Source organism: Zingiber officinale, chromosome 1A, assembly GCF_018446385.1.
Source record: "Zingiber officinale cultivar Zhangliang chromosome 1A, Zo_v1.1, whole genome shotgun sequence".
NCBI lineage: Eukaryota > Viridiplantae > Streptophyta > Magnoliopsida > Zingiberales > Zingiberaceae > Zingiber > Zingiber officinale.
Window position 1 is genome coordinate 270,369 of NC_055987.1, and position 21,960 is coordinate 292,328.

Below are 21,960 nucleotides of genomic sequence, written 5' to 3' on the forward strand. Positions count from 1 at the left end.
ACCAAATCGGGTCGGATTCAGATCCAATTCGAATTTCGGAGTCGGTTTCAAGCATGCCAAGTCGTTTAGGTCTAATTGAAGTGACTTCTTCATTTCTTCTGCTTCAAGTACCAGCAAAGCCTCTTGTTGAATCGGATGCACAAACTCTTGCTTAGTCGGAGTGGACAAGTGGACATGGTGAAACATTGGGTACATTCGAAGTTGTTAGAAGCCCGCACGATCCACGTTATAGAATGGCGGCGCTCGTTCCGTTAGCGTTGGAGGGAACCCGCCCTTCGTTTCAGATTTGAAGTCCGAGAGAGAGACAGAGAGAGAGGGAGGGAGAGGGAGAGGTGAAAGGCTTCAGAGTTCTGAGTTCAGATCTGCCCAAGATGGAGCCGGAGGTGAGATATCTTCCAATCGCAGATGCTTTCGGCTTAGCTTCTGAGATGGACTTACTCGGAAACTTTGATCTATTTTTTCCCCTCATCTGCGCTTTTTTTCTGTCCTGTTCTGTTTCTTCTATGGGTGTTCGCATTAGATCGATACAATGTCTGTGGTTTTGCTACGCGAATTGAGGGGATTCTGATTGCCGCTTCGCAAGTAATTTAGGTTTTTGGTGCTTTTGAAAAAGGAACTTAGGGTTTTTGTGTTTGTTTGAGTGGGGATTAATTGACCGCTTCGCTTCCATTGTGCTTTCAATGTGTTAGGGTTTACCGGGGAGTAAGGTTTCATTAGAGCTTCACACGGGAAGCTGATCTCGTTTCACCAATATAGTGTCAGAAGTGAAGATTTCGAGCTTTGTTTATGAAACGTATTTGCATAATTTGAATTTTCTGTTGTTGTTTATTAGGTTTTGCTCATTTTCCTGGACTTGTTGGAATATGGATCAGATATCTTGGGAATATTGTTCTGCTATTTAAAAAAAAAAAATAGCAGTCAATATTTTCCTTTCTAATTAGAACACCATTGTGGCATATGCTTTCTCGATGTCTACTACTTATAAATTTGTAAGCAACTGGCTTGTTCCCTTGTTAGCATAGTTTGATCACATTTCTTAGACATTGTGCTTTTTTATAATTTTGTTATTGGCAATATTAGGACAAGAGATATATGAGGAAAGCATGCAGATTTTGTTCTATGTAACAAAATTTTCAAATTACTTGTGCCTAGTCTCTCATCAGTTTATAAGAGAGGCCCCCTTATTTTCAGATTCAAATTTGTTTTTCACATCGGTTTAATTTTAGATTACCATATCATAGGTTATTCTCAAAACATAAAAATCATAATAAATTATGTTGCAGGAAATTACCCGCCCACTTTGTACTGGTATTTTAAGATACAAATAGGATAGTTTTTTATTTTGAGTCGAATCATACCCAAAAAACTAGCGAAATAAACAGAGAAAAATAAACAAAAGCGCAGTTGAAGTTATTCGACTAGCTATTGTTACAAAGTTTTATTTTGTTTAAGACTGCTACATGGCAGCTACTTCCCTCGGCCATTTAAGGAGGGGTTTCCAAAGTTTGAATATTTTGCATATCTGAACTGGACAATGATGAGTCTAATGACAATAATTCATCCTCAAATTCTGATCTAATTGAGGATGAATCTTGAAGACTATGTTTACTTGGAGGGATAAGTATTGTAGATGAAGGAAAAGGTGGAGCCAAAAGAAGGTGAGAAAAAAAGAAAAGAGAAGAGATCAAAAGTTGGACGAGGGAGGGAATGAAAAAAATTTCCATACAGGTGATGTCTAATTATCACCAATGTTCAAGAAAAGATCTCCTTCTGTTCATTTTTGACCCTCTCCATTTGGACACCATCTCTATAAGTAAAACATTGGAAAAGAGTTGAGCACAATGTAAATTAAGATTTAAATGATCCAAGAAAATCACATGAAAGGAATACATACAAGGATGGCTAAAAGATTTCTTTGTTATATTTTTCAAAATTTTCTCCTTCTTTTCTTACCACGTTCTTATTTGCTGGAGTTAAATTGGACTAGCGTCCAGTAGGATTCTCTTCAAAGAGCACTTTTTCCTCTTGTCATACCATTATTTTCTGACTTTTTTTTGCTGTTTTATCAGATTCAATCTAGAAGTGGATGTCCATAGTCAATTAGCTGAAGAAGAAAATGACAGATATTAAGTTACCAAAGTTATTAAATGTATGCTTGTCTGTCAGCTTGCTTGCCTCTCTCTCTCTCTCTCTTTTATTATTATTAATGGAACATCATGCATTAGGATTGATTTCTTTTAGTGTTTCCCTTTTTCATTCTTGGGTCAAGTTAAATGTTTCTTTCATGTTTTGACCATCAAATAGATTCCTCCATTTTATTAAGTTTTTAAGCATAATGTAGGCTAGATCAAATGATTGCCCGAGTCTGGGAACCAATGACTGTCCTCCAGAACGATATCCAAAAGTATCCATCGGTATTACTGTTGAGAAGTACCCAAAGTTGGGATCCCAAGGAGAAACCAAAGATGGTGTTGGATTATCATCTTGGCATAGGAGACATGAATTGGATGAAAATGTTATAAAGAAAAATAGGGATCCTGAAATTTCTGAGAACACAACTAAAAGTAGAACACTGAATGCCAAAGATGTGAAGTTCCAACATCAAATGCCAACTCCAATGAAAACTTTGTCTGGAAATCAAGCTTCAACGAACAAGTCACAGGACAGGATGCAGGAGAAAACAGGTTGTATTGCTTCTGGAATTAGACTAGAGCAGGCTGCAAATACTGAAATGCATGTGCTGCATAAAGGTGTTAATATGGTGTTGCCAGATAAAATGATTAAGCATAACAATGAAGGCTTGAAGGCAAAGCTTCAGGAGATACTAAACATGGCATCAGAGAGCAAGCAGAAAATAGAATTGCCTAAACCTGAAGACAAGAACGCCATCAACAGTGATCAATCTGGTAAGTTTGCACAGAGCCATCAGATTATAGATTCTCCAGTTGTCAGAGATAGAAAAACATTCAACAAAAATCAAAGAAAAGTTAGACAAAGAAAATCTAATAGGAACAAAATGAAGTCAGATACTATTGAGACTGATTCAGAAAGTCCAAATGAAATCATCAGAAGACCTCTTACACGCTCTCTGACTCAAAAGAAGGCTTCATCTAAAACATTTCAGAAATTGTGCCAGGGCAGTGTGTATGGAAAGATTCCTCTGTCATCGAGTTCTGAATCTAAACAGAAACTGGGAGAAAATAACATCTTTACCTTTGATGGAGTGGAAACAAAACTAGTAAATTCAGCCCAGCACATTAACTATAATCCCAATGGATTTAAAGGGATGAAAAGGGAACTGAAAAAGAAGGGATTTGAGTTACCGGAAGTTCATTTTCCTGAAATGTTTTCTTCTGTCAAAATTTTAGAAGCCAATGGAAGAGGACAAACAGTGCCATCCCCAGATGAAGCAACACATAGAAGACAAGAAACAAGGCCCTCTGCTAATTTACTGTTTCAGCATGATCATGACAAGCAAAAGACATCAGAGAAAGGTACCTACCAGCAATTACATGCAGAAGCAAATAAGAATTTGATTCCTGAGCTTGTAGCAAACAGTGCAGGAACTCGACAACATTTTGGTAGTCCAGAAAAGAAGAGTTCAAGGGGGCATGGTAAGAGTTGGGAACCAAATGTGTATCTAGATAAGATGATTAAGCATGACAATGGAAAGCCACAAACATCAAAGAAAGATCCCAATCACCAGTCACAATTAGAAGCAAATGCACATTTGGTTACTCCATTTGTAACAAGCAGTGCAGAAACTCAAGATGGGCATTCTATTAGTCTGAAAAAGAAGAGCCTTTCATGTGAATCTGTCAAGAGTCAAACACCAAATTTATTTCTAGAGGAGCTGGTTGGGCATGACAAAGACACGGCACAGAAATTAAACAAAGATCCCAACTTCTACTTACAATCAGAAGTAGATAAGCATTTGGTCACTCCGCTTGCAAACAGTGCAGAAACTCAAGAAGAATCTGGCTGTCTGAGAAGGACGAGATATTCATGTGAACAAGTTGAGACTCAAAAGCTGAATTTTTATCAAGAGAAGATGGTTGAGCAGGAAAAAGAAAAGCCAGAAGCATCAAAGAAGGGTCTGAAACGCCACTTACAATCTGAAGCAGATAGTTATTTGGTCACTCCACTCGTAACAAGCACTGCGAACATTCAAAAACATTCTAATAGCCTAAAAAGGAAGAGGTATTCATGGGAACATGTTGACAGCGAAGTGCCAAATAATGTGTACCTGGAAAACAAAGTTAAACATCCATCAGTGCAGAAAACAATCCCACTCATGCATGTTCAGGATCTAAATATTGCCATGAATGCGAGGTCACCTTCACCAAGATGTAAACTACTGGATGAGGACCTTTACAGTCCAACAACTACGAGAAGATTAAGAACATCTTCTAAGTCAAAATTTATGGAGAAACACAAACACAAAACTGATAGTTTAGATTCAGACATGGAATCTGTTGTATCCTTTTTTGTTGTTGTCTTTCTTCTAAAATAGTCTTGTAGGTTGCCTCTTCTTTGTCTCCTTATTTCATTTGCCTTAATTATGTTAAGGAACAGACAGTGGAGATTCTTGAATCAGAGAATATGGTACTTCTGAGTGAGGAAGAAGAAAATGAAATTAAGAAACAACCTTTTCTTTCCCCAAACAAATGCCAGCCAAGTGACTTTTTCTATAAAGGTGCTTAACTTTCATGTGATAGTCTTGTGCAAGTGAGCATAATTATCAATTTGTCTTGCTACCTTTTTCTTATTAGATGTGAAATTATAACTTTGAAGTGCACACATTTTGCCTGTTTAGAATGATCAACATGGTTTGATGGTTAATCATGGATAACTATTGGTTAGGGAGTAGTCTGAACCTAGCAGTTTCCCAGATTCCTTGTGTTGGTTGAGTGGGGTATGGTTGTGTAAAATGCATGTTTAATAGTTGGGATTTTCCATGATCCAAATGAGTTCAATAATTGAATTCACCCATGTCTTTTTTATTTTGCTTGTGATTTCTGTTTGTTTAATATTTCCCTTTATTTAGTTAATGAACTTGGATGATCCCTTGTTTATTGATTATAGTTTGTAGAATGCTGACCTTTTGAAACAGATATCTTAGTGGCTAAGTTTGAAACATATGTCATTGGCTAACATCTGATCATTTCTTATTTATTTATCAATGATATGCTTGTGGATTAATTGTATCTGATTCAGTTGTTTCCCATTTGTTGCAATCTTGTTGTAATTTCTGTTTCAGTTCGTTCATTGCCTCAGATACAATTATACAATAGCTCTTTGACACCTGATCCCTGTTTAATTGAATGCTGCTCATCATGTTCAACAGTTCAATTGTTCTGTTCTTTTTCATTGATGTTAAATGGAATCATAGACATACTAGATACAATGTTGTTATAGAAATAACTCTCCTTGTTTATCTTGGTGTTTTCTTCTACTCAACCCCATTTAATATCATTGGCCACTGTCCTGATTGCTGATGAGGATGTTGCCTATTGTCACCATTTTCTAAGTTTTGATTGTCAACAGCATGTTATTGCAGTGGGCAGTGAGAAAGATGCAAAGGTTAAATGTTATCTCTTATGAGTAGGAACTGCATTGCTTTTAGAATTGGTCAATTACAATTATGAAAATGTCATCATTTGGGATGCATATGGCTTTAGTATTTAATGATTGGGTTTCCAGCTCCAAAAACACTAGATGCAGATACTGGTAAATTAAGTCAAGAAAATTACAGATGTTTTATTTTTATTTTTTATTATGTGGTAGCATAATTATGGAATACTCTTGCTATACATTGAGTTTCTTTCTTCTGAAATCATATATATGATGATTTGTCAAATACAACATGGTAATGGTACTACGTGCATTGTTCATGACCATTTGTAAGTTATCACCTTTTGCAATCTCAACTGTAGCATTACAGAGTTCCATCATTAAATTTTATTATATTAAATGCTCATAAATGGTACTGCTTCGAATATAGTGGAGATACACACAGATAGTGGATACTTGGTGACCCCACCTTCCCAAAAGAAAATACTATATACTCTTTTCAAATATTTCCTACCTGATTTTACTTCCAATTTCTTTTTTTGGATGTTGACGCTATAACTTTATTTCAGTATGAAAAATTAAGAAATGATCTTCCACAAGACATGCCATGTTTAATGAGTTGAATTGACTTAATTTGTTGTGCTTCATTTTTTATAATCTTAATCTTAATCCTGGTCAATTATGGTGTTCAGGCCATACTGTTTTAGTTTTGTTAGTAAAGACTTCCAGCTTGAAAATGAAATTTTCTTATTTTCCCAACTAAAACCAAATTGGTTAAATGATTGGCTGAATTTTTTAAGTTTGATTATTCAGTTTCGGATGCTACCCTTTAGTAATAGCAGTCCTAGTATGCTGTTGGATTTTGTCAAACGAAAGGATGCAGTGTGATGATGATTAATACTGAATTTACTTGGATGGAAAATTAGGATGGTGGAAGGAGGGTCCTAATGCTCACAAAATTATACATGGAGCTCTATCACTCTTGTTTATTTTTCTCTAAGTTTATCTCCTCCCCCAACCGATCCTTTCTTCTCATCAATAAACCCACCCTTATGATAAGCAAAAATATACTATCCCTATCATTTTCTACTTTAACTAAATGTTCATGTTTTGTCTCATCCATGTCCACGGTTGAGGTTAACTTTGTTTTACTCTAATACAGAAACTGAAGAACCTTCTGGAGCATATGAAGTCTTGGAGCAGTATCCAGAGGATAGCTTGGAAAGGTTCATCCATTTCACTACCAAATGCCTGTATTTTTTCAGGACGCCCAGGTCTAAAATAGCTGTTCTTTTTCCTGCTCATGTTTCCTACCAATCTACCTGCGTGTGACAGGGCTGTAATCCAATTGGCACTAGTTCTTCAAAGATTCAAAACCAAAATAAGGTCACAAATATGCAAAAAAAGCTCAGATATACTTTCAGATGTCAGGGAAAAAGTATGCGAGCAACTACAACATGCTGAATCTCGGATAGAAAAAGATATGTAAGTTATTCACATTTACAACAAATGGGTAAAATTTTAATGAAAGTCTCTTCTACTATTTGCAGTGGGAAGTTCCTCAGTGCTGGCAAATTGAAAGAAAAATGCTTAGAGTCTAAATTCAGAGGTACAGACTTCACTGCGATCAATGAATTCACTTGGTGAATTATTAAATTGCTCAATAAAATTTCATGTGCATTCTCACTTTGTTAGCCTCATCAGGCTACCATTTGAAGCTAGAGTTTGAGTAAATACAAGCTTGCAAGATGCCTCAGTTGTCAATTGTGTCCTTGTCAGTTATACTGTTTCCCTGAGCTCTTTAAATTATTTTAGCTTATTTCATTATTTTCTGAGTCACAGAACAACAAGAAAGATTGGAGTTCGTACACAACAAGTTCAAGGAGGAGGTAGGTGAGCACCTCCATGTCTGCAGAAACACTTTCGAGGAAATAGAAGCATACAAGATACAGCTGAAGGGAGGTTTTGATAAGCAGCGTAAGTGTTTAAATTTCATGTAGTTAGCGCATGAAGTCAAATTTGAGAATTGTTAGGATAGGAGAATTAGACATTAATTAAACAAATAACAGGCATATATGAGCGAGCATGACTTGTGCATTAGATGTAATGCCAGGTAAATGCATGAAGGCACTAGTCGTTTTCCAAGTTTTCTTTCTGGTTGTTCTCCTAAAGCAAACCCTAGGTTCTGGATCATGTGATAGGAACACAGCTTACATGACTTGTGCATTAGATGTAATGGCAGGTAAATGCATGAAGGCACTAGTCGTTTTCCAAGTTTTCTTTCTGGTTGTTCTCCTAAAGCAAACCCTAGGTTCTGGATCATGTGATAGGAACACAGCTTAAAGATGTCTGACCGCAACATTACTTGCATTAGCATTTCCCTTTGATCATTCTTTTCTTTTCTAAGCTTCTTTTCACACAGTCTCTTTAAATCTTTCTATATTTTATGTTGTTGGCATTCTCTACTCTTAACTTTCCCGTAGTTTGCTGGGTCTTTCTTTCTTTTGCTATGTCCTCATTTTTTTTTTTCAAGAGCTGATGCATTGTAACGGAACACTGTAACTAGACTTTCTAGCTTAATATACACTGAGTATGCCCTTTTTTTTTTTTTTCAAAAAAGTTAGATTATTCTTTTCTTAAGGTGTTGCTTGTGCTCGTTATATTCATGCCACATTATCTTGAATTCACAAAAGGTAAATCATACAGTTTCATGAAGTTTGCCTTTCTTTTAAAGACCTGATGCAATTCTCTTATATGGATAATAATTTCCTTCACACAGTGGTTTTATTTGGTTTAATGTGCAGAAGCTTCACACAAACAGCTTATTGGGCAAGTAGAAGAAGAAATAGAGTCTCAAATAACAAATGCAGAAATGAGAGTCGCTGCCCTTCATAATGTGAGTTCATCAACGACGGGTCAATCATATATAATATAATGGTCAAGTTCATCAACGATGGGTCAATCATATATAATATAATGGTCAAAATTTACAAATCGAAAACATATTTTTCAATTGCTGGATTAGATATATCTGTCAGTCTATTCTTCTCCGACCCGTTTGGATTCCAACTTTGTTTTGTTACAGAATGCTAATAGAAGCTTGAGCAAATTAAAACATGTACTGAGGGAGTGGATGTTAGAAAGATCAACTTGAAGCTTGCTCTATCAGGGTAGGGGAAGATAGGAGAACCCCATGGTGGCTTCTGCACAGATATTGGAATGCCACGTAGAATGCTAGGACACCATTGAAATGTTTGCAAAGACTAACCCTTTTTCATTTTCTTGTTTTACTCTAGAATCTTTATGGCTATATGATTTACTGTTTCTAAAACATCTGAGCCAACAGGGCAGTGATAACAAATGGATATAGGATGTTTGTACATATTAGATTCAGCAGATTTTTCATTAGAGGTTGCTGATTAAATTCATATAATGACTTGAAAAGGAGTTTTAACTTTGTCGTAACATAGAATTATATCAGCATTTAAAAAACTCTATTTCGTGGCTCAATATTTGTTTATTTACATCCAATATAATTATCAGCATTTGTAATTTTAAAAAGAATTGTACCGGCTCTATTTCGTGGCCTGAATCATAAGGCTATGAAGTAAACAAGTTGCAATAAATGTGATCATTCAAATCATCCAAAATCTTATATATAATTGTCTTTATTCGATTGAATCAGATTTTTCAACTAGAAATTCTACATTTAGTCCGACCGATCAAATCAAACTAAATCTTTGACTATTAATTTAACTCACTGAATCGATCTATCCAATCCAATTTTATAAAATTTCCCCCCTGTGCTTCTTAATTAACCTGCTCACCGCACCATAAACTAATCCACGATGTTAACGAACTCTTTCCGATGGAAATTAAAAATTGAGACCAAACTTTTGATCATATCAAAATGTACAAACTAATCCATGATTCTAATGCACTCTTCCCTATGTACAATTTTAAATAAAAACCAAATCTAAAGCATCAAAACTAGATGATCGTATTTTTTTTAAAAGAAAAATATTGTTGATGGTTGATAATTAAATAATTTTAGGATCGCAATAATGTGATGGCAAAACTCCAATCTATCATAAATTAAACAAATTGTTTAACAATGTGCATGTGGTGCCACGAGGCTCTTCTTAAGCTTTAATGCTTACAATGTGGTAATCTTTCCATAATATATATACAGTACAGTTGAAGGATTAACTAATTTGAAAAAATATATATATTTTTTTGAAATCACGAAGATAAAAACATAACAAATGGTGTGGTGGCCATGCACTGTGATTGAATATTATCATGATGGTTTCAGAGAAATTAAATCTTTCTTCACATGTGATGATCTCATATGTTTATACCATTAATCACACTAAACTAGGTTAAACACACTCCTCTCAGCAGTATCTACAAATTTAGCTCATGTACCATGATCCTGTCCGAACGCTGAATCAATAGACGCTGAACACGTGGCGCTCTCCGATCTGATGACGTGGATCTCTGACCGGTCGTACGGATCTCTGACGAACCTACAAGGAAGTCGGGCCGGGAAAGGGTTCCCGACGACGACCCTCCAACGCTCAAGTCAAGCAAGAGGAAAATGATAGTGGCTTCGAAGATGTGAGATCGCGTGATTGCGTACCTCCGGCGAAGTCTGGGGACTCTTATATAGAGCTGTGGGGAGGCTCAGGCACGCCTAACAAGGCATATACGTGTCCTTTGCCCATACCTTAGCATGGGCTTACTAGAGGAGCGTGTCTAACACCATACTGCTACAGTCCGAGAACCTCTTTGATGGGACAGCAGAACCTTCTGTCGTAAGATTTTGCGTATGGTTTGATCGTTAAACATGCCTGTTGTCAGAAGATGTTTTCCAATGTCCTCTTGCCCTTGTCCTCTTTTACCCGCGCCGAGCGCCCACCCGCTCGGCGAGCATATTGTTGGTCCGGCCGGGAAGACTCCCGGTCGCGTGCTTGGCTACTTGTTTACAGCATTGCCACTTTAAGCCTCGGTTTGAGCAGGCTGCCCGCTCGGCCCGGCTACCCTGTTCCCCATGAGCGTCGAAAAGCCGAGTCCTCATCGGGTTGTCTTTGACTCTGCTTAGACCCCGTTCGGCCGATCGGTCCCCCCTTCCCCAGTCGGCCGTTTGACCTTTGACCTCCACGCGACATTGACTCCCCTCAAAGGGGGTCCTCTGTCTTTATCGCCGGATCATACCACAAATTAAATAATCATTAATCAAAAGTAGGGTATGAGAAAACACACCATTCTGCATGTGAATGCTCTCTGCCTCCATTAAAGTTTATTACGATCCTGTAAAAACTCATTGATCACCTTGTATTTTTGTAACCGTCCAACCAATCGCCAATAAAATCTTATAAAAAATAGCATAAACATTAGAGTAAAGATATCCGTGAAAGAATCTTGATCAAATTGACTTGCATGAAGAAAAAAAAAATTTCAAGAACTACACACATCTTTCACTCCTTACGGTTCCATGTGATTCCTCATCACTCTTGCATTGACCCCAAACGCAGAAAGCAGGAGGAAGATCAACTTCATTGGATCCCTCCATGGACGATCCTATTAACCAATTCAAAGTCCAGTACAGAACCAATGCATTAAACTATATGAATCAGAAAACCCCAGGATTAATTTTAATTCAGTGTCTTCGCTGTCGATGGGATCCAAATCATGTGCCGCCTGCAGCATGCAGGAAACTTCACTTGGTTCGATATATTTCACTGATTGATTAACTTTAACAATATTAAATGTTGGATCCAGGTGATACTGTTAATATCTCTATTTTTTTCTTGCAAATTGCCACTTAAATACAATTTATCAGTGTTAGTTAAGCTTAATTAGTACTGTGTGTTTAACTTAATTCTCTGTATACCAATGACATTATTAGCAGAAGTGTCAGTTCATCATTAATTAGATCTTCAAGAACTTCTTCCCTATATTCTATTGCTTGTTTCAGCGTCCTATCTTGTAAGCATACATGTTAGGTAGATCCAAAATGCTCAGCTGTGATTGGTTGGCCAAGAAAATATTTTTATATATTCTCGAAGTGGAATATTACAATGAGATGAAAGAAAGATCTCCTACTCTGAAAATTTATTTCCTAGCTGAATAAACAGAAATTTCTTGAACAAATCATGTTTAATGCTCTACTAGCTAGTGATTCGATTGTGCAAAACTAGTATCTAATAAGAAAATGCCATGGGTGAACAATCATCTTCCTACAGGCTACAGCAGATTCCTGGTTTTAAAAACACTTTTCACAATTAATCCATTCGTGAACATAGTTAACTATGCTTTGGTCCAAATCTAACGCCTTAATTATGTTTTTTGTACAGATTTTTTAAAACCACAACATAACGTGGTTTGCATATTCCATCTCACCTTCTCAGCTAACTGCAGTATTTAAACAGTTCTCTAGCTCTCTTGTGTTCCTCCTCTGCTGCAGCTTTTCCTAAACCTTGTCACTTGAGCTTCTAACTGGTCTTTCGACAGTATCAAAAGATGTCGAGCAGGAGAAACAGAGCGAGGCAATCAGGCTCGTCCAGGATCACGGATGAACAGATCAATGATCTGGTCTCCAAGCTGCAATCCGTCCTCCCCGAGGCCGGCATTCGCAGAAACGATAGAGTAAGTTTTGATGTTCAAGTGTCTGTCATTGAGCAAGGTAGCAAAGCCGCCATTTCTGCAATTCAAATTTTAGATTTTGTCGGTGCAGGCATCGGCAGCCAAGGTGCTGCAGGAAACCTGCAACTACATCAGAAGCTTGCACCGGGAGGTCGATGACTTGAGCGAGAGACTGTCGAAGCTGCTGGAAGAAAGCAGTAGCGATCAAGCTGCCATCATTAGGAGCTTGCTTATGTGATGCTTCAGTGTCCACTCGCTTGCTAGCTCAACTTAAAGAAGAATCTCTAGCTATTCCAATGCATTCGCGTAATTTTGCTAGTACTAGCTTTTGTGTTTTTAACTAGCTTGTACTCTCAATTTTCTATCTTGAAATGCTTTTGTTGAATCAATGTTCAGACTGAAGGCAAGAATATTAAGGTTTGCACTAGTTTTGTGGTAGCTGAGACTGTTTCTAACTAGCTTGAATCTCAATTTAGGTAAAGCTAATTAGAGGAGAACATGCATGTCGAGAGGAATTCAGCTGGCTTGAATGGACTCGTAAATTGATTTTAAAGTAATTTAAAATTTTAAAAAAATCTTTAACAAAAAATCTGATCTCGTATGTTTCATGTTTCAGGTGTGGCTGATAAATAACTTTAAACTTATTTTCAAACAAAGACTAACCCACAAAAGACTATTTTCTACATTATTTTTTCAATCATTGTCTTTTCATACTAACTTGTTTCTTTATTTGCATTCCTCAAGGATGTGGATATAGATTAAGTCAGAGTTGAAATTTATAAGAACCAAAGAGAATCCAATCCATCCACACTTCAGATATATTCATTAGTTTAGTTGTGTCTACTAGGAAATTCCATAGCAAAACAATTAAGCTAAAATTTCTCTGTGCTAATGTGTTTGAAACTCCAAACATCCAAACTTCATGGAGAAAGTCTCAGTATTTTTTCATCTAGGTTCTACTTCTGAAATGGAGACATCCTCTGCTGTGGGTGTGATGAGCAATGACTTATTGTCTCTGTCATACGCTCCGACTCGATTACTAGAAGCGTTCGAGCTGAAGCCCGAGTCCACGGCGAGACGACTATGCCCGATAGAAAATACCGGCCGGGTAGGAGCTTGAAGAGACACAGTTTCAGCATTCAGCATCACAACCACAGTGGACATGGTCGGCCTGTCATATGGGCTCTCCTGAACACATAGTAACCCAATCTGAATGCATCTCAGCATTTCATTCGCTTCATAGTCTCCACCCAAAGCTGGGTCTGCGATCTCCAATGCTGCACCTCCATCCCATTTCCCCCATATCTGTTTCAAACAAGCTTTTTGATCACTAAACAGAAAACAGATAGCGTAGTTGTGCTTCAATTATATACTCACATAGCTCATAAGGTCTTCTGCCATTTCAGAATTATACGAACCAGTGTTTTTCCTTCCCGTCAAAATCTCCAAAACTAAAACGCCGAAGCTGAATACATCAGACTTGCTCGAAAACTGCCCGTGCATTGCATACTCCGGCGACATGTATCCGCTGCAATTAATGGAATTACAATTTTTAACAAGGAGCAGTAGTTATTACATTAATTGGGATAGTCAACTCACAAAGTTCCCACAACTCGATTCGTAATGCCCTGAGTCTGATCGACATCAAAAAGCTTAGCTAAACCGAAGTCTGAGATCTTGGGGTTCATTTCTGCATCTAACAAAACGTTGCTGGCTTTTAAATCTCGATGTATGATTTTTAGCTGAGACTCCTCGTGTAGATAGCGCAAGCCTCGAGCAATTCCTGTGATAATCTTGTATCTTGTTCCCCAATGCAGTTCTCGCCCTTTTACTGAATCTAAAAGATCGATGAACAGAAAGTATTGATCTTTAGGTATATTATATATAGAGTTCAGAGGAAAAATGAGGATATATATAATTACCATAAAGAAATGTGTCGAGACTTCTATTGGGAACATATTCATAAACAATCATCTTCTCCTGCTCCAAGCAAACACCAAAAAGTTTTACAAGATTTCTGTGTTGGAGCCTAGCCACCAAAACCAGCTCATTCTTGAGCTCTCCGAGGCCTTGCCCTGAGTTCAAGAGTCTCTTCACTGCTATTTCTTGTCCATTCGGTAGCGTTCCCTGCTCAAGAATGCATGAGCACAGTAGTGAACTAATTCATGAAGATTGTTGAATTAAGCAGTCGTACCTTGTAAACCGCTCCGAATCCGCCTTCCCCGAGTTTATTCTCCTCAGAGAAATTGCCAGTCGCAACTTTTAGTGTGTGGTAATCAAACAACAGAGATTCCACGCTATTGATCTTCTCCGGATCAGTTTCATCTACAATTTGAAAGAGCAACCAATTAGTATTAATCTATGATACATTGATTTTGTTTCAGTGATCACTTACAGAGCGATCCCAATGACGCCTGCTTCCTCAGCCGCCGCCGGTAGCAAATGAAAATGATGGAGGCCAGTGATAATACGAATACCGCCGGTATCGCGGTTGCCAGAACAACTGTAGTCGTATCTCTCCCTGCATCGATCAAAGAATGAATGGCCAGAAATTAAGTAAATATTTGCGCCAATCATCCTCATTCGAATAAGCTGACGTGGGGCGGCTACGAAGTGGCACGTCTTTATGAAATTGCCTTCCTCAGTTGACTGACTGGAGTAGTTGTTTCAGTCAATTCCCTTAATTTTCTAAATTTCTCGATCGTAAGCTTCCTTTCTAATCAGCAGAAGCCTTTGGAAATTTGCAAGAACTAATCTACTCTTCCATACAATTAGTTAGATGATCTTTGTTTAAATTAGTTAGCGGAGAGACTGTTCATGTTCATAAGCAGCTAGCTAATTGATTAACGAAATTAAATAATTAATTACCTCCGGAGGAGGTGGGCGGCGGAGCCGGTTGCATCGCTGACGGCGGGGGCACAGAGATGTTGAGGGTGGGGGAACCTTCGAAGAAGGAGGGATAGAGCTCGAACCTCATGCTGCAGCTCTCGCCGAGTACCCTCCCCCCCTGTTTTCCCACGAACGACGGCGGCATCGGAACGAACAGAGTGCCCAGGCACTCCCTGCACTGCTCCTGCGACAGGTCGCGCGTGCACTGCATCACGTCGTAGATGGAGGGGAACTCTGCCGTGTAGTAGCTGGCCTCCCCGATCGCGAACCGCTTGCTGGAATTGGCCGCCGCGTCGGCGGTCCGGTTCATCAGCATCCCCAACAGCCAGGCGAACCGGTTCGGTTCCGGGGCGTCGTCCACGTTGTTAAACGCCAGCTGCTGTCGGTTGGAGGAGGAGGTGGGCAGCGGCTGGTCGGAGAAGCGGACGAGGCAGAACTCGTACCACACCTCGGCGCCCCTGTTACTAGGGCAGTTGCGGGTGACTTCGGCGGTGGCGGTGTATAGGCAGGAGCGGCACTCGGTGGCGTTGATGTCGCCGCGGCAGTTGACGAGGCCAAACACCTGGTCGGAGCCTCCCCCGACGCTGGTATTGAGGAAGCCGGTGGCGTAGCCGTCGGAGGCGAGGGTGGAGAGGAGTCGTTCGAGGTTGGATTGGTAGCTGCTGTTTTCGCTGAAATTTCCCGCGCTAGGATCGCAGTTCTGGAACAGCTCCTGCGCGCCGGTAAAAGAGAAGAGGAAGAGGAGGAAGGGAAGCAGAAGGGAGAAGGAGGAGGAAGCCATGGTGGAATTGGAAATAGAATGTGAAAATTAGACTCCAATTATTTTCTATACCATGGTGAGACAATTGACTTGTAGCAGGAGAGGATTAGTCAAACACCAATCACAATTTTCAATAATATATTTATTTTTTTCAATAAACACGCTGACTCCTGATGTGCTTGCATATCCCCTGAAGTCATCCATGTCTCCATTTCTAAACGTCAAAGCTCGTGATAAACAAAATGGCGTTCACAAAATCCTTAAACACTACACTCCATAGCATGCAGCTGGGAAATTATTTTAGCTTTCAGCTCCGACTGGCAGTAGAGTGATCGATAATTTATCATCTGGGTTCCAGTTCTGAAATGGACACCTCGTTGGGCGACATGGCGACGGATCGAGTGCCGCTCTTGACGATGCAAAACGCAGGCTTGGAAGGAGCTTTGACGGACACCGTTTCAGAACTCAGCATCAGGTCCACCGTTCTCATGCTGGGCCGATCCGATGGATTCTCCTGCACGCACAGCAAGCCAATCTGGAGGCACCGGAGCACGTCGCTCCCTCGGTACTCGTCGCCAAGAACTGGGTCTACAATCTCCAACGCAACTCCTCCACTCCACTTCGCCCACGCCTGTCCCAAACCCATTAATTACCATACAATAATTTTTTAAATTGAAAAACAACAACTACTACTACTACTTACGAAGTTTAGAAGACCCTCTGCAGTCTCAGAATCATAGCTTCCGCAGTTTTTTCTTCCCGTCAAAACCTCCAAGATCAGAACACCGAAGCTGAACACGTCTGACTTCATTGAGAATTTACCATACATTGCATACTCGGGTGCCATGTAGCCACTGTATATATAAAAGCAAAGGAATTTATTCAACCAAAGTTGAACAACAGACAGAAGAAAAAACAAAGAAAAAGCAAACGGCAGATCACTTGATCGGTAGGCCAAGCTGTGTACTCACAAAGTTCCGATGACTCGGTTGGTGGTGCCTTTAGTCTGGTCGTCGTCAAAGAGTTTGGCTAAGCCGAAATCTGAGATTTTGGGGTTCATCTTTGCATCTAGCAAAATATTGCCGGCTTTCAAATCCCTATGTATGATCTTTATCCGGGACTCCTCGTGCAGGTATCGTAAGCCTTGGGCAATTCCACTGATGATCTTGTATCTCGTTCCCCAACGTAATTCCTTACCCCTCACAGGATCTGTGTGGCCAGTGTTCAGATGATTAATTAGCAGTGTTGCAGTGCTGCGACTTGCATTTCATAAGAATGGACAAATTGATGATTACCATAAAGGTATAAATCGAGACTTCGATTAGGAACATATTCATAGATCAGCATCTTCTCTTCCTCCAAGCAAACTCCGAGAAGTTTCACAAGATTCCGGTGTTGAAGCTTCGCAACCAAAACTAGTTCATTCTTCAGCTCTGCAAGTCCCTGACCCGCATTCAATAGTTTCTTTACTGCTATTTCTTGTCCATTTGGAAGAAATCCCTACAAATAATTAAAGAAATATAAGTAAACACATAATGATCTTCCCTGAAATGGGGGAAGATAGAGTGTTGGACAAGTGACTTTGAGGTTGATCGTGAGAAGGCTCCAAGCATGAGGAACCTGATGCCACGATCAAGCCCGCGTGTCAAAAATAAAAGTTAGAAGAAGAAAACGTCAATGACCAGACCATAAAAGGGTCCCCAACGCAGAAATTCCAAAACTCAAGTTAAATAGGGAACTAAAGAAAAGAATGAAATAGCGAGGAACAGTAGATTCTAGGAGTGAAGCTTACCTGCGTTGTGGATGGAGACCCCTTATATAACACTATTTTTTTTTCTTCTGCACAAATATCGATGCATTGCTAAAATATGATGAACCATTTTAACATTTTATAGTCTTTTTTTAAATTAGGCTCACCACCTCTGTGCTTATAGGGTGGAAACTTCCAACATACGAACTGCACAGGGAATATTTCCTTGATTCTCTGATAACGGTTACACAAGACGCCAAAGAGGGATATTGGATTTTTGAGCTGACAGACCCTACTTTAACAGTGAGCTGGCCGAGTCTCCTCTGTTCTCAAGTCGGACATTGATTTTGGACAACTTGAGTTGGTTACGAAAGGCTGACCATCTCAGGGACTCGACATTCAATCGGACGAGAGTCCTATCAGGCCATATGTCGAGAAGCTCTAATTAGGCTGAGAGGACTCAGTTCTTCTATTGAGGCAGGAGGACTTGGATCTCCATCAAGATAGGAGGACTCGGAATCCGATCGGAGAGAAGATCCGATCGGTTGGATTACTCGGCTAGCCATGGACTTGGAATCTGATCGGACAAAAGATCTGATCAGTTAGAGTGCTTGGCCTGCCATGCAGCCCTGCTATCCCTGAGTGTCGACCCTTCCTTGACTTTGACCGTCACATTAGCTGGCCTTTTTGACTTCAACCCAGAGACAACCGAAGCATCACTAAAGTGAACGGGATCAAAGAAGAGTAACTTGAAGGTTGATCTTGAAGACCCGAGGCGCCTCACTTGTATGGAGGCACTTCGGAAGCCCATTGTTGAAGCTGCCACATTTAGTGTATGAGGCACCTCTAATGTGCCTGAGGTTCCTTAGATAAAAAGACGTGAAGACACCTTAAGTAAGCTTGAAGGCGCCTCAAGCAGAGGCGCGGAGGTCTTTCCAATGACATTGAAGGCGCCTCTAACCAGTCTGAGCTATTGGCTCATCGTTGGAACGTGGATAAAACTTTATCCACGTTGGAGGCTCCCTGGATGACTTTGGAGGCACTTCCAAGCAACGATAACTTTTTTGAGGAGGCTATAAAAAGCCCCTTAGACGTAGGAATTAGATAGCAATCATTGTACTGATCTTCCTAGCTATTCTGAGCTTTCAAAGTGTGTAAGAGGCTTCTCCGCATTCAATAAAGGAGACCTTTAGTGAGCTTTCAATTGCCTTGGATTAACAACCACCTAGGTTGTACTAAGTAAATTCTTTAGCCTTCTTACTTTTAGTTATTGTTTTTATAATGATTTGTTCTTAATTAATATTGTATCTTTGCTTAGTTTAAAAGGCAAGAAATATTATTCTAACTTATTTTTAGGGTTATTCATCCCCTTCTAGTTGGCCTAACGTGAACCTACAATTAGTATTAGAGCAATACTCAATTTAGAAGGACTAACTACTAACTGAAGTAACAAAACGATGGCATGATCAAGCATTCATCCTCTGAAGTTTGAGGGAGAGTTTGCGCTATGGATGCACCGTATAGAAGTATTTTTTTAAGACTGATTTTGAAATTCTTCTAACTATTAAATATGATTTTGAAGTATCCAAGGACAAGGATGGCAAAGAAATGGAGGAGTTCCTCTGGGCCAAAAAGCAGCAGATGAACTTCCTGGCCAACGACAAAGCAAAGTTTCATTTGTTGTGCGTTCTACTGCCACAAGAAGTCAACCAGATCAGAATCTACGAGTCAGTTAAAGAACTCTGGGAGAAGTTTCTGTAGGACCGTTGCGGCTGGCTGGAAGGGGAGTTTTATTTATTTATTTTTTATACTTTTATCAGAAAGTTTTAAATTTCCATTTTAACGTATTACAATTTCTCAAATTTGAAGTAAGAACATTTGAATATGCGAAGAATTGTATCATGCTAATTTCTGTTAATAGTTTGTCGAGATACTTTAATCGATAGACTATTTTTTCAGCTTTAAAGCAACAAATATTAAACATGCAAGAAATTGTATTGACAAATAATTGGTAAAAATTCGTTTGACAATTTTTCTAGTTTGCAAGATTCATTCGACAAAATATTTTGTAACTTGCAAGAATCTTTTGGCAATATTTCTGATTTGTAAAATTCTTTTGACAAAATAATTTGTAACTCGTAAGAATCTTTCGTCAAAACTTTTTACAATTCGAGAAACTCTTTCGATAATATTTTTAGTTTGCAAGGATCTTTCGTCAAAACATTTTGTAATTTAAAAAATTCTTTCGATAATATTTCTAATTTGCAAGAAGTGTTCGGCAGCTAATTTTCTAATACGAAAAATTCTTTCGATGATTCAATTTTTAATTCGCAAAAATCTTCAGATAATTTTTCGATTAATTGAACCAATTGTTCAGAGGGTAGAGGCCATACCTTACTTACCTCGTCGGCCGTTGGTTCTCCCCTTGTTGAATTACTTTCTTCTGAAGTCTCTCCCCCTTCATTGATGCTCATCTGGGATGAGCTTTCTGTAGCTTCGGGATGGAGTTCGGCTGTTTCGCCAGTTTCTTCATTCTCGGACTGTTCTGTCGGCAGCTTGGTGTCCATGGAGTTGTCGGCTTCCAAAGGTTCTTCGTAGAGCTTCAAGAACTTCTTCCAAAGTTTTTTTGCACTTTTATATTCGCCAACTCTATCGAGATCTTCATTTGGTATTACAGTTAGAATGTGAAATTCTGCCCGACCGTTTGCCATTGACTCGTCACGTTGCTTCTTGTTCCAGAGGCGTAAATCGAGTTCTTCTCCATTTGTTGTCTTTGGTGCTTCATAACCACTTTTCAATATTAAAGAAATACCAAAATATAGATTTAAATATACCTCCATTTTTTGTTTCCAAACGGCAAACTCCCCCTCGAATGTAGGTGGGTAGATGCTATCTTCGGCCATCGTTTTGTTGCTTCAGACGGCGGTTAGTCCTTCTGAGGCGTCTCGGCTCTGATACCACTTGTAGGACCGTTGCGGCCGGTTAGTAGGGGGTTGTTGAATAGTCCTGTAAAAATAAAACAAACAACCCTTTCTCGAACTCTTTAAGCTAACACTTGTAAAATAAACAAAGCAGATAAATAAAACATTAAAAGGACGAGGCACAAGATTTACTTGGTTACAACCGATGTGGTTGTTAATCCAAGGAAGGTTAAGCGCACTAGAATACTCCTTCAGGCGGAGAAGCCTCTTACAACGTTGAAGCACAGGAATAGAAGCTTAACTCTAAAGCACACAAGCGTTGGAATTACAAGTAATGAGTTCGTTGAAAAGCTTCTGGACCAAGGCTATATTTATAGCCTTGGTCGGGGCGCCTGGAAGGGTTCTCCCCATCGATCGCGAGTCAAATCTTGATCCTGGTCAAAAGTCGGCTCCAGGCGCCCCGAAGCAAAAAGTCAACAGTAGTTGACTTTTTGTCCGGGATCTCTTCTCTAGTTCAGTCCCGCCTCGGTCCGGGTCTTCTGCTCCGGATTCGCTCAGTTGGGTGATCTCTGCCATCCGGAATAGGGCTCACCCGAACCCAAGTTCCGGTCTTCTCGAGCAGCCTTCAGCTCCGACTTTTCATCCCTCGGAATCGCCGCGTGTTTCCTTCTCATCCACCAGCATACTCATCCGCAGTCTTCGTCCCTCGGTCGCACCCCGTGCCAACCTTCTCGCTAGCTGCGTCTCTTGCTCCCCGAGCAATCTTCCGCTCCGTCTTTCGTCCCTCGGAACCACCGCACGCTTCCTTCTCATCCACCGGAGTACTCTTCCGCAGCACCTCGTCCCTCGAACGCACCGCGTGCCGTCCTTCTCGCTAGCTACATCTTCCGCTCGAGTACCTGTGCTCCTAAGCTCCTGCATACTTAGACACAAGGTTAGAAACATACAGGACCTAACTTAATTTGTTGATCACACCAAAACAACCTTGGGGTTCCAACAGTTTCTACAGTTCCACAAAGGAACCTCAGAGGCTAAGCTAGTGAAATGGGACCTGGTCCAGAATCGACTAACCAACCTCGGAGAAAAGGTGACTCAACTGCACGCCAAGATCAAAGAACTGATCACGAAATTTAACAACCTCAGAGAATCGGTAATGAATAATGATTCTTGAGGTATGCCCTAAATGCATTCCTGAGAACACCCAAATGGGAGTCGAGAGTACACGCCTACTATATTTCTAAGGAACTCAAGGTACGTAGCTTAGAAAATTTGTTTTCTACTTTTGAATTACAGAAGTCTAGATATGCAGACATAAGAAAATACAAGGAACTGAACAACAACATCACCCTAAATACAAGGAAGGTCGAACCAGATTTAGAGTCATCCCTCGACATGGATAAAACACAAATCTAGGTTCC

General features: G+C 39.7%; 4 protein-coding genes across 7 annotated transcripts in view; 2 read left to right on the top strand and 2 right to left on the bottom strand.

Moving 5' to 3' along the window:
• The first annotated feature begins 122 nt into the window (after positions 1-122).
• Positions 123-9,002, top strand: LOC122014332 (meiosis-specific protein PAIR3-like). Of its 4 annotated transcripts, none has more exons than XM_042570547.1 (10): positions 123-383; positions 2,070-2,149; positions 2,342-4,477; positions 4,576-4,696; positions 6,737-6,800; positions 6,910-7,059; positions 7,125-7,183; positions 7,417-7,551; positions 8,379-8,470; positions 8,660-9,002. In XM_042570547.1, exons 2-10 carry the CDS (start codon positions 2,117-2,119, stop codon positions 8,726-8,728), a joined length of 2,859 nt encoding a protein of 952 aa, XP_042426481.1. In that variant the 5' UTR covers positions 123-383; positions 2,070-2,116; the 3' UTR covers positions 8,729-9,002. The 4 variants fall into 4 exon arrangements, with proteins under 4 accessions (XP_042426481.1, XP_042426498.1, XP_042426473.1 ...); XM_042570539.1 differs by having other exon boundaries at positions 124-383; positions 4,570-4,696; XM_042570556.1 differs by lacking the exon at positions 2,070-2,149 and having other exon boundaries at positions 125-383; positions 4,570-4,696.
• Positions 9,003-12,048: 3,046 nt separating this feature from the next.
• Positions 12,049-12,640, top strand: LOC122014356 (transcription factor ILI6-like). The gene is made up of 2 exons (XM_042570574.1): positions 12,049-12,225; positions 12,314-12,640. The coding sequence occupies exons 1-2, from the start codon at positions 12,100-12,102 to the stop codon at positions 12,458-12,460; spliced, it is 273 nt and encodes a 90-aa protein (XP_042426508.1). The 5' UTR covers positions 12,049-12,099; the 3' UTR covers positions 12,461-12,640.
• A 374-nt stretch (positions 12,641-13,014) lies between these two features.
• On the bottom strand, positions 13,015-15,920 carry LOC122014389 (putative receptor-like protein kinase At4g00960). Its single transcript, XM_042570618.1, has 7 exons — positions 15,091-15,920; positions 14,618-14,743; positions 14,417-14,547; positions 14,145-14,349; positions 13,822-14,059; positions 13,600-13,750; positions 13,015-13,527 (listed from the first exon to the last, which is right to left on the bottom strand). Exons 1-7 carry the CDS (start codon positions 15,890-15,892, stop codon positions 13,168-13,170), a joined length of 2,013 nt encoding a protein of 670 aa, XP_042426552.1. The 5' UTR covers positions 15,893-15,920; the 3' UTR covers positions 13,015-13,167.
• A 111-nt stretch (positions 15,921-16,031) lies between these two features.
• Positions 16,032-21,960, bottom strand: part of LOC122039036 (putative receptor-like protein kinase At4g00960) — a 29,509-nt gene continuing 23,580 nt past the window's right edge. The window contains exons 4-7 of the mRNA XM_042599051.1: positions 17,167-17,371; positions 16,843-17,080; positions 16,575-16,725; positions 16,032-16,502 (exon numbers count right to left, since the gene is read on the bottom strand). Coding sequence (XP_042454985.1) covers positions 16,215-16,502; positions 16,575-16,725; positions 16,843-17,080; positions 17,167-17,371 — 882 coding nt within the window. The 3' untranslated portion in view covers positions 16,032-16,214. The remainder of the gene's footprint in view (positions 16,503-16,574; positions 16,726-16,842; positions 17,081-17,166; positions 17,372-21,960) is intronic.

What these genes read in the sequence shown, in the direction of transcription:
- LOC122014356 (XM_042570574.1), top strand. Translation starts at nt 12,100, where the DNA reads ATGTCGAGCAGGAGAAACAGAGCGAGGCAATCAGGCTCGTCCAGGATC. An exon ending in GCATTCGCAGAAACGATAGA is followed by an intron (nt 12,226 to 12,313) that starts GTAAGTTTTGAT and finishes TTGTCGGTGCAG; the next exon opens with GCATCGGCAGCCAAGGTGCT.
- LOC122014389 (XM_042570618.1), bottom strand. Translation starts at nt 15,892, where the DNA reads ATGGCTTCCTCCTCCTTCTCCCTTCTGCTTCCCTTCCTCCTCTTCCTC. An exon ending in GATTCGGAGCGGTTTACAAG is followed by an intron (nt 14,350 to 14,416) that starts GTACGACTGCTT and finishes ATTCTTGAGCAG; the next exon opens with GGAACGCTACCGAATGGACA. An exon ending in CAGAAGACCTTATGAGCTAT is followed by an intron (nt 13,528 to 13,599) that starts GTGAGTATATAA and finishes TGTTTGAAACAG; the next exon opens with ATATGGGGGAAATGGGATGG.
- LOC122014332 (XM_042570539.1), top strand. Translation starts at nt 2,117, where the DNA reads ATGACAGATATTAAGTTACCAAAGTTATTAAAT. An exon ending in AGTTACCAAAGTTATTAAAT is followed by an intron (nt 2,150 to 2,341) that starts GTATGCTTGTCT and finishes AGCATAATGTAG; the next exon opens with GCTAGATCAAATGATTGCCC. An exon ending in GAGTCGCTGCCCTTCATAAT is followed by an intron (nt 8,471 to 8,659) that starts GTGAGTTCATCA and finishes GTTTTGTTACAG; the next exon opens with AATGCTAATAGAAGCTTGAG.